The sequence below is a fragment of the Diaphorina citri genome, unplaced genomic scaffold, assembly GCF_000475195.1.
Source record: "Diaphorina citri unplaced genomic scaffold, Diaci psyllid genome assembly version 1.1 scaffold102, whole genome shotgun sequence".
NCBI lineage: Eukaryota > Metazoa > Arthropoda > Insecta > Hemiptera > Psyllidae > Diaphorina > Diaphorina citri.
In genome coordinates, this window is record NW_007377539.1 from 181,779 (window position 1) to 192,764 (window position 10,986).

Below are 10,986 nucleotides of genomic sequence, written 5' to 3' on the forward strand. Positions count from 1 at the left end.
AATAATGCTTAACTTAAAACCCTACAACTCTTACAAGTGACATTACATTTGCTTTTTATCTAATTCTTCATTCCCAGATGGCAGTATATCCCAAGTCAGCATTAGTGAGAGGAAGGCCAACAATGCACAGATAGCAACTGCCATGAAGTATTTCGATAGCTATTTCACCTGTCTGGAGCAAGCACTAGAGCCAGACAATATGAAACTGTATACTGATGTGGCCGAGCTACCTCTCGAGCAATTTGCTAAGGACAGTGAAATAAACAAAATGTTCCAAACGGTCACGACACTGTCTTCCAGACAGTACTTGTTGCAAACACTGAGGTGAGAGAACCAAATACTTATGTACCACATGTACCTACTTATGTAAAATGACAGATTTGATATTAATAACTTAAAAAAAAATCTTGAAATAAACCTATTACAAAAATGTTTTGGTTTCGTTTTCAGGCAAAATCTACTCCTCCAAGCAGCCAAGAAGTTGAATTGTACGAAAATATTCACGGCAGAGACTCAAACAGATTTGGCAACCAAAATCATCGCCAACATATCCCTGGGAAAAGGAGCTCATGTGCCGTTAGATGTGGTAATGAAACCTATCAAAACCAGTATAGCTTGATAACTTCGCTATACTTTAGTAGTAGAAAGTAAAAATAAAATAATAGTGATAGAAAAATGTAAGAGTAGGTACTTAATATGTACATACTTGGAATATATTGATCATTTTAGTTGTCTCCTAGTAAATGAAACATATTGTCTCCATTTCTTTGCTGCCAAAACGCTACTGTGGAGTACTAAACATTACGTCCTTGTTCCTTCAGGGATCCTAAATAATTGTACATCTAATACGAGTAACTTCTTTAACTAGTTTTGGAGTGATGATAATTGGCTATATCTACTTGTCTTTCGTGAACTGTTATAAACTGCACTCATGCTATACGGTAAATCTTCTTTTTCTTCGTCTTTTCCCGTGTACAGACGGGGTCGGCGTTTTTCGTCAGCCTCTCAATCAGCCTTAACTAGGGTGATTGCTTTGGGTTGACATTTGGTTTTGGCTACAAATTTTAAAAGTGGATACCCAAGGGAAATTGAGGCTGGCATACTCCCTGTTTAAAGTCCCCCAGGTGGACTAAACTGGTTTGCTCCCTGTTTGACGCCTATGTAAGTCCAATAAAATTTTTAAATAGGTACTTATTTTATTTTCATTTTTTTTCTTCTGAATCTACCTAAATCTAAAACTCCCAGCCTCATCACAAGTAATTAAAGCTTTTGATAAATTTTAGAACTGAAACTTACTTCACACTGGACTCAAGTAAAATAATGATAAAATAGAGTATGAGTGTGCTTGCAGTGAGTCCTCGCTCTTTCCTGTGATGATAATTCTTATGAGCAACTTCTCCATCTGAAGTAATATAATAAAGAGAATGAATAGATAGCAAACATGGTCCAGAAGGTTTCTGGCTCAATTCCTGATGTTTACAGAAATGTTTACCTGCATGAGGTAATGAAAATACTACCTATTTTCTATACACTAACTTCCTACATAACTTTTTTTTATGTGAACTTAATTAACATTACTGTACTTACCAAATGAGCTAAACAAATCCTGAGATGATTTCCTTGTACCCTTGTTACATCCCACAGATACAAAGGAAAAGTAACAGTTTCGAATCTCACTGAAACTAAATGTGACTATAGGAAACCCAATACAATGAGCAGCAAATGGCTTACACAGATTTATGTTGAGTGCATGACGGTGCTCAGGTTTGAACCTGGAAAACAATAGTATGAAGGTGAGTGACTTATCCATATACCAACCACACACAATGTTGCTTAACCTGTGATCTAGCCAGCAGCATGAGATTAATAAGCCAGGTGGTCACCTAACTAGAAACTAACATGCATTGATCTTTGATCCTTAACTCAAGGATAATGAGTGACTTATCCATATACCAACCACACACAATGCTGCTTAACCTGTAATCTAGCCAGCAGCATGAGATTAATAAGCCAGGTGGTCATTTAAGTACTAATTGCCTGCTTGTGCCATATAAAAATTCAATGACTACAATGCAGGGGGTATTTTCACATAAATGAAAAATAAATCACACGAATTCTTCTCAAATCTTGAAATTCAAATTTTCAACTTTTGTCTAGAAATCCATTTCATTTTTGGTTTCAATACCAAGACATTTGAAATGTTCATTAAATATTTGACACTTCATTTGTTATTTTAAGTACTGATTGCATTCTGAAATCCTTGGTTATAAAAATTAACTTTTTGAAAAGTTCAAAATTATAAAGTAAAAGTTTTGGTGGATGAAATAAATGAAAATCTCTCCCAAAAACAGAGAAAAAATAGGAGGGAACAAACCAAAGAAGACACAAAAAAAAATTTATTCCTGAGAGAAGGAACCTGAAGCTTGTCACAATGTTTGAAATGGTTTAATAAGATTTTTCCTCCGAGTTCAACAACCTGTGATTTCATAGAGAATCAAAAAATTCCACTTCGAATAAGTAGGTATTAATAATAAATCCTAATGGAGATCTGAGAAAAATGGGTCTTTTTTTACCAACAAAATTTTTGGACAATGATGACCGTGTGCTCAAAAGTTCAAACAATTATACTGAATACAAAGAAGAGAAAGTACAGTTAATGATTGACTCGCGTAGTTAGAAGAGGAATTTCTTTGATACCTTGTAGGGGGGCTTAAATTTATTCCTGAGAGAAGGAACCTGAAGCTTGTCACAAAGTTTGAAATGGTTTAATAAGATTTTTCCTCCGAATTCAACAACCTGTGATTTGATAGAGAATCAAAAAATTCCACTTCGAATAAGTAGGTATTAATAATAAATCCTTATTGAGATCTGAGAAAAATGGGTCTTTTTTTACCAACAAAATTTTTGGACAATGATGACCGTGTGCTCAAAATTTCAAACAATATACTGAATACAAAGAAGAGAAAGTACAGTTAATGATTGACTCGCGTAGTTAGAAGAGGAATTTCTTTGATACCTTGTCGTGACTATAGGAAACCCAATACAATGGGCAGCAAATGGCTTACACAGATTTATGTTGAGTGCATGACGGTGCTCAGGTTTGAACCTGGAAAACAATAGTATGAAAGTGAGTGACTTATCCATATACCAACCACACACAATGCTGCTTAACCTGTAATCTAGCCAGCAGCATGAGATTAATAAGCCAGGTGGTCACCTAACTAGAAACTAACATGCATTGATCTTTGATCCTTAACTCAAGGATCCAAAAGGAAATGATCCAATTTCTCAGTACTTATGTAAGTCCAATAAAATTTTTAAATAGGTACTTATTTTATTTTACTTTTATTTTTATTTTTTCTGAATCTACCTAAATCTAAAACTCCCAGCCTCATCACAAGTAATTAAAGCTTTTGATAAATTTTAGAACTAAAACTTACTTCACACTGGACTCAAGTAAAATAATGATAAAATAGAGTATGAGTGTGCTTGCAGTGAGTCCTCGCTCATTGTTGTAAATGTAATGGACCCACACCCACGTGCTTGCAGCAAAGAACAGGTACTGAACGGGGATGAAGAAATAACACAAAACATCAGAGGTAAAAGCAATGCACACAAATACAAAGGATAAGCCCTGAAACATAAAGGGAAAGAGTGGTTAACAATGTGATCAGAACATTGATTACTGGACACAACATTGTAGAAAATAATTAAAAAGATAAATTGAAAAAAAAAAAAAAAAAAAAAACAATGAAGGGACATGTGACAGGATAGAAGAAACCCAGCTGTTCTGAGAATAAACCTTAAACGTATAGAATAAAATCCACCCTGGATGGGAATCAAACCTGTGACCTAGCACTTACAATTCAGACATGCTACCCTCAAAGCTAACTATGCTGACTGTCTTAGGTAAAAACTTCTCTATTTTTTATTATTATTATTATTTTTTTTTTTTTTCAAGGAAACCAAGAACTAGAGATCTCACTTGAGGTCGACTGTCGATGTCGACCTAAAGGTTAAATTTTCTAAGAATCATTTGAAAGCCAATGAGTTGTAAAATAACGTGAAATGACTTGCATCCCTTCAGCATCGTACCAAAAACATCGCAATAAAAATAAAGTCCCTGTAAAACCACGGAGCTTATTCTAAATCTCTAATGGAAAAGTCCCTGAAAACCACGGAGCTTATTCTAAATCTCTAATGAGAAAGTCCCTGTAAAACCACGGAGCTGATTCTAAATCTCTAATGAAAAAGTCCCTGTAAAACCACAGAGCTTATTCTAAATCTCTAATGAGAAAGTCCCTGTAGAACCACGGAGCTGATTCTAAATCTCCATTCTTAATTTCAGACGAGTGACAAGGACATTGGAGAGAGTATTCTGAAGAAATGCTTACAGGAGAAGAGTTTAAATGAAATGGAAGATCAGATTCGTGACTTCTTGCTGTGATAAAGCCCTAGGGGTGTCATCGAATGGAGGTATTGGGATGAGGATTGCCGCCGCAGAGGGGTTATTGACTGATTGGAGGTGTTCACCAAATGGCACACCTCGCCTCAATCATACTTTAAATAAATTCGTAGATTCGTAATATAAGACCGTGAGATAAAGGTCATGCCTATCTCACGTTGCAAAGGTTTTGGCGTCCCGAAAGGGAAGAGAGAAGGAAGACAGGATAGGAGAAACCCAGCTGTTCTGAGAATAAACCTTAAATGTATAGAATAAAATCCACCCTGGGTGGGAATCAAACCTGTGACCTAGCACTTACAATTCAGACATGCTACCCTCAAAGCTAACTATGCTGACTGTCTTAGGTAAAAACTTCTGGTAAGAAACTTGACTCTGGTCTAGACCGGGGGATCATAGAATTTGAGTGAGCTAAAATTATTGATGGTTGTAAGTGTCTTAACTTTTGCAGAAGCCCTAAGACCTTCAGAAACTAGACCTGGCATTGAATGAGACTTCTTCATTTCCCCTTTACTTAAATTCTTCTTCAAGTAATGCTGAAATTCTATTTCTTGGTTGATATTTTAGGTCACCTCTCTTGCTTAAAGCAAGAGAGGTAACTTCTTGCTTATCATGTTAGACTAGAGGTTCAAGTTCAGATTAAATGCTGGTAAGTAATTAGTAATTACCTTTGACATAAAGCCATATTGTTCAATTTAGTTGTCTTTTCTTTTTCCAGAGCAGATAAGTTATGCCCAAGATGCAATATTTGAATGAGACTTCTTCATTTCCCCTTTAAATTCTTCTTCAAGTAATGCTGAAATGCTATTTCTTGGTTGATATTTTAAGTTACCTCTCTTGCTTGAAGCAAGAGAGGTAACTTCTTGCTTATCATGTTAGACTAGAGGTTCAAGTTCAGATTAAATGCTGGTAAGTAATTACCTTTGACATAAAGCCATATTGTTCAATTTAGTTGTCTTTTCTTTTTCCAGAGCAGATAAGTTATGCCCAAGATGCAATACAAACAATGGAGAAGTGGTCCTGAGGTTGAAGGATATTTATTGCAAGTAAGATTTTTTTTTTTTCATCTAATAAGACAATGCTGCTATTGTCTTTTAGATACTCTTATCAAACAAAGGATTAAATAGGATTTTCATATTATAAAATAAAAAGAATTTTAAATAAAATAATAAGAATAAATAACTCTGATTCAGTTTGTTATTTAACTACCTTACCGTAAGCTAATGGCTATTTTCTTTTTGATTTTTATTTACAGAGCTTGCTTGCTTCAATATTTGAATCACAAGTTCCGTGCTGCTCTTGGTAAATCCAAGATGATGAGACCTCAGGACAAAGTCCTTGTTGCATTTTCTGGTAGTCATTCTAGTATGGCCTTGCTACATTTACTGCAGGAAGGCATGCAGCTATCCAGTCATAAGAGAATTCTCTTCTCAGTGTGTGCTATCTACATAGATGGTGAGTCCCCTATTCTCTAGCTCTCTCCCTCCCCTCTCACATTCCTTCCTTCTCACTCCTCTGTCGTTCTAGTCATTTTCCCTCCCTTTTAATCTCCCTCTTTCTTTCCACCTTTCTTTTTCTTCATCCTCTCCCTTCTCCTAAGTAAGGTTTCGCCTGTCATCTGCTAGGATACCTATGCTACTTTGCAAGTTTTCGACCAACTCCTGAATAAAATTGTCCTCAAAAGAGCAAGTGTGCTACACACTACAATATGACCAATAACACTTATTGCGTCCTCAGTTGGTTGTCCATCCAGGCTCAAATCATGTTAAATAATGCTTAACTTAAAACCCTACAACTCTTACAAGTGACATTACATTTGCTTTTTATCTAATTCTTCATTCCCAGATGGCAGTATACCTTAGGTAAGGTTTCTCCTGTCATCTGCTAGGATATGCTACTTTGCAAGTTTTCAACCAACTCCTGAATATCCTCAAAAGAGCAAGTGTGCTACACACTACAATATGACCAATAACACTTATTGTGTCCTCAATTGGTTGTCCATCTAGGCTCAAATCATGTTGAATAATGCTTAACTTAAAACCCTACAACTCTTACAAGTGACATTACATTTGCTTTTTATCTAATTCTTCATTCCCAGATGGCAGTATATCCCAAGTCAGCATTAGTGAGAGGAAGGCCAACAATGCACAGATAGCAACTGCCATGAAGTATTTCGATAGCTATTTCACCTGTCTGGAGCAAGCACTAGAGCCAGACAATATGAAACTGTATACTGATGTGGCCGAGCTACCTCTCGAGCAATTTGCTAAGGACAGTGAAATAAACAAAATGTTCCAAACGGTCACGACACTGTCTTCCAGACAGTACTTGTTGCAAACACTGAGGTGAGAGAACCAAATACTTATGTACCACATGTACCTACTTATGTAAAATGACAGATTTGATATTAATAACTTAAAAAAAAATCTTGAAATAAACCTATTACAAAAATGTTTTGGTTTCGTTTTCAGGCAAAATCTACTCCTCCAAGCAGCCAAGAAGTTGAATTGTACGAAAATATTCACGGCAGAGACTCAAACAGATTTGGCAACCAAAATCATCGCCAACATATCCCTGGGAAAAGGAGCTCATGTGCCGTTAGATGTGGTAATGAAACCTATCAAAACCAGTATAGCTTGATAACTTCGCTATACTTTAGTAGTAGAAAGTAAAAATAAAATAATAGTGATAGAAAAATGTAAGAGTAGGTACTTAATATGTACATACTTGGAATATATTGATCATTTTAGTTGTCTCCTAGTAAATGAAACATATTGTCTCCATTTCTTTGCTGCCAAAACGCTACTGTGGAGTACTAAACATTACGTTCTTGTTCCTTCAGGGATCCTAAATGATTGTACATCTAATACGAGTAACTTCTTTAACTAGTTTTAGAGTGATGATAATTGGCTATCTACTTGTCTTTCGTGAACTGTTATTAACTGCACTCATGCTATACGGTAAATCTTCTTTTTCTTCGTCTTTTTTTCCCGTGTACAGACGGGATCGGCGTTTTTCGTCAGCCTCTCAATGAACCCTAACTAGGGTGATTGCTTTGGGCTGACATTTGGTTTTGGCTACAAATTTTAAGAGTGGATACCCAAGGGAAATTGAGGCTGGCATACTCCCTGTTTAAAGTCCCCCAGGTGGACTAAACTGGTTTGCTCCCTGTTTAACGCCCTCCCATGCTATAGTTAAATGAATAATGTAAATAAATTCCCCAGGGTTTCAGTGATGACAGGACGGGAGACATAATCACTCTGAGGCCCCTACGCGATTTCAGTTCCAAGGAAGTCATCTATTATAACATATTCAATGATCTGTCACCTGTGCATGTGCCATCCCTAGCCACATTGGTAAGTATTAGTATCATAAAGTGTTGGTTGATCAGTTAATAAACCGTCAAAACTGTTTCGTGGTAATATAACTAAGTAGGTATTAGGATCATAAAGTGTTGGTTGATCAGTGAAAAAACTGTCAACACAATCAAAACTATTTCGAGTTAATATAGGTGGGGCGTCGCTCAAACTCTTGACGTTCACGCACCTCTCGGCACACTTGACATAGAACTCACTGAGAAAAAAAAGCCCGCTCAGGGGCCCAAAGATCTAGTTGGGTTCAAAATCTAGTGACCGAATAGCCCTTTGTGTGTTGACCTTGAACAGACGCTAGACGTACAGAAATACGAACAAAATGCAAAATCGTCTTTTTGCAATCTCACTTTTTTCCCCTCGATGACATAAAACTTAGACCCCACCTCGTTTTATCAACTGAAGAGGCGAAGTTTTTGTCTCGGTCATTCTCTTCCACCTAACCCTCTTATGTACCATTTATTTCACAGGCAGATCCTCTGGCCAGTCTTCAGAAGGCTGCGGAAAGTTTCGTCACAGATCTGCAAACCAATTTCCCATCGACAGTATCCACTGTGTTTCGTACCGCTGATAAACTCTCTCTAGATCTTACCAGTATGAATGTGAACAATACTTGCCTGCTGTGTAAGGTAAGTGTGAATCGGTGTGATGGCGTATTTTTACTGCAGGGATTTCGAACTCAAACTGCATAGTGGGACATTTTTTCCAAGAGCTTACACATGGCGGGCCACAGATTATTTAGAAGAAGGAAAATTGAATAAGGACCTACCCTGAAAACAATTGGAAAAATTCTCTTACTTCGATCAATGCTTCTTAAAAGGTTCAGTTGTACAGGAAAACTCAATACATCTTAGGTATTTTAAATCGATTTATCTCGGGATCTAGAAGTCTAGAAGAAAAAGAAAAATTCCCTAGTTTTTTTTCTGCTCTTTGACTTTGAAACCTCACCTAAGTAAGCGCAACTTGTCTATTATAAGAAAGTAAGATCCTTATTATTTGTTTATATTCAGGCACCTCTAGACACCCGAGCTGATCTAGCCAGCTCTTCCATGGGAGCTACGAGATTTTCACGTTACGTGTCTAACGCCACTAGAGAACAACTGAGTCACGTCATCATCAGCTCGGAATCTCCTGATCACGCATCCAAAGTCACGACCGACGTGAATCAAACAGTTGGCTCGCAGGATATACCTGAGAAAAGTGTTAACGGGTCGGAGGACATACCAAATCAAATAGTCAATGGGATGCAGTACACACCGAATGAAAAAGTCAGTAGGACAGAGGATAATGAGGGCCCGGATAATCTTCAACGCTCTCTGTGTTACGCCTGCCAGTATGTGGTGAAAGATATGGTATGTATAGACTACAAATAAATGCCTACTATTTTTCTCAAGGAACCCAAGAACTTGAGATCTCTCTTGAACTTATATCCTTACACTTGATTCTTGACTGTCGATGTCGACCTAAAGGTAAATTTTGTAAAAATCATTTGAGAGCTAATGAGTTGTAAAATAACGTGAAATGTCTTGCATCCCTTCAGCATTGTACCTCAAACATCATAATTAAAAAAAAAGTCCCTGTAAAACCACGGAGATGATTCTAAATCTCTATTCTTAATTTCAGACGAGTGACAAGGACATTGGAGAGGGCATTCTGAAGAAATGCTTACAGGAGAAGAGTTTAAATGAAATGGAAGATCAGATTCGTGACTTCTTGCTGTGATAAACCCCTAGGGGTGTCATCGAATGGAGGTATTGGGATGAGGATTGCCGCCCCGGAGGGGTTATTGACTGATTGGAGTTGTTCACCTAATGGCACACCTCGCCTCAATCATACTTTAAATAAATTCGTAGATTCGTAATATAAGACCGTGAGATAAATGTCATGCCTATCTCACGGACACGGAAGACAAAACGAGCAAGCTTAACCCAAATTGTAAGTCTGTTTGCCCCTACGCTTAAGCCTCAGAGTTGGCTTTTTGTGTACGGTATTTCCAGTGAAAATAAATGAACCTCGTTTTTAAATAGTTTTGTTTATGTTCAGGCACCTCTAGACACCAGAGCTGATCTAGCCAGCTCTTCCATGGGAGCTACGAGATTTTCACGTTACGTGTCTAACGCCACTAGAGAACAACTGAGTCACGTCAACTAGTTCCTCTTTTTTTTCTGCTCTTTGACTTTGAAACTTCACCTAAGTAAGCGCAACTTGTCTATTATAAGAAAGTAAGATCCTTATTATTTGTTAGTAAGATCCTTATTGTTTGTTTATGTTCAGGCACCTCTAGACACCAGAGCTGATCTAGCCAGCTCTTCCATGGGAGCCACGAGATTTTCACGTTACGTGTCTAACGCCACTAGAGAACAACTGAGTCACGTCAACATCAGCTCGGAATCTCCTGATCACGCATCCAAAGTCACGACAGACGTGAATCAAACAGTTGGCTCGCAGGATATACCTGAGAAAAGTGTTAACGGGTCGGAGGACATACCAAATCAAATAGTCAATGGGATGCAGTACACACCGAATGAAAAAGTCAGTAGGACAGAGGATAATGAGGGCCCGGATAATCTTCAACGCTCTCTGTGTTACGCCTGCCAGTATGTGGTGAAAGATATGGTATGTATAGACTACAAATAAATAGTCACGACAGACGTGAATCAAACAGTTGGCTCGCAGGATATACCTGAGAAAAGTGTTAACGGGTCGGAGGACATACCAAATCAAATAGTCAATGGGATGCAGTACACACCGAATGAAAAAGTCAGTAGGACAGAGGATAATGAGGGCCCGGATAATCTTCAACGCTCTCTGTGTTACGCCTGCCAGTATGTGGTGAAAGATATGGTATGTATAGACTACAAATAAATGCCTACTATTTTTCTCAAGGAACCCAAGAACTTGAGATCTCTCTTGAACTTATATCCTTACACTTGATTCTTGACTGTCGATGTCGACCTAAAGGTAAATTTTGTAAAAATCATTTGAGAGCTAATGAGGTAAGTAATTACCTTTGACATAAAGCCAAATTGTTCAATTTAGTTGTCTTTTCTTTTTCCAGAGCAGATAAGTTATGCCCAAGATGCAATACAAACAATGGAGAAGTGGTCCTGAGGTTGAAGGATATTTATTGCAAGTAAGATTTTTTTATAAATA

At 37.4% G+C, this 10,986-nt stretch overlaps 1 protein-coding gene across 3 annotated transcripts in view; it reads left to right on the forward strand.

Moving 5' to 3' along the window:
* The window catches only part of LOC103524509 (cytoplasmic tRNA 2-thiolation protein 2), a 12,834-nt gene extending 2,121 nt beyond the window's left edge, over positions 1–10,713 (forward strand). Inside the window, exons 2-9 of one of the 3 annotated variants that reach the window (XM_026819908.1) lie at positions 5,434–5,508; positions 5,718–5,917; positions 6,561–6,807; positions 6,934–7,069; positions 7,687–7,818; positions 8,304–8,462; positions 8,844–9,043; positions 10,536–10,713. In XM_026819908.1, coding sequence (XP_026675709.1) covers positions 5,434–5,508; positions 5,718–5,917; positions 6,561–6,807; positions 6,934–7,069; positions 7,687–7,818; positions 8,304–8,462; positions 8,844–9,043; positions 10,536–10,698 — 1,312 coding nt within the window. In that variant the 3' untranslated portion in view covers positions 10,699–10,713. Of the gene's footprint in view, positions 1–5,414; positions 5,509–5,717; positions 5,918–6,560; positions 6,808–6,933; positions 7,070–7,686; positions 7,819–8,303; positions 8,463–8,843; positions 9,186–9,456; positions 9,765–10,535 lie in introns of those variants that run through there. The other 2 variants (XM_008489522.3, XM_026819909.1) reach the window with 2 other exon arrangements.
* Positions 10,714–10,986: the final 273 nt, after the last annotated feature.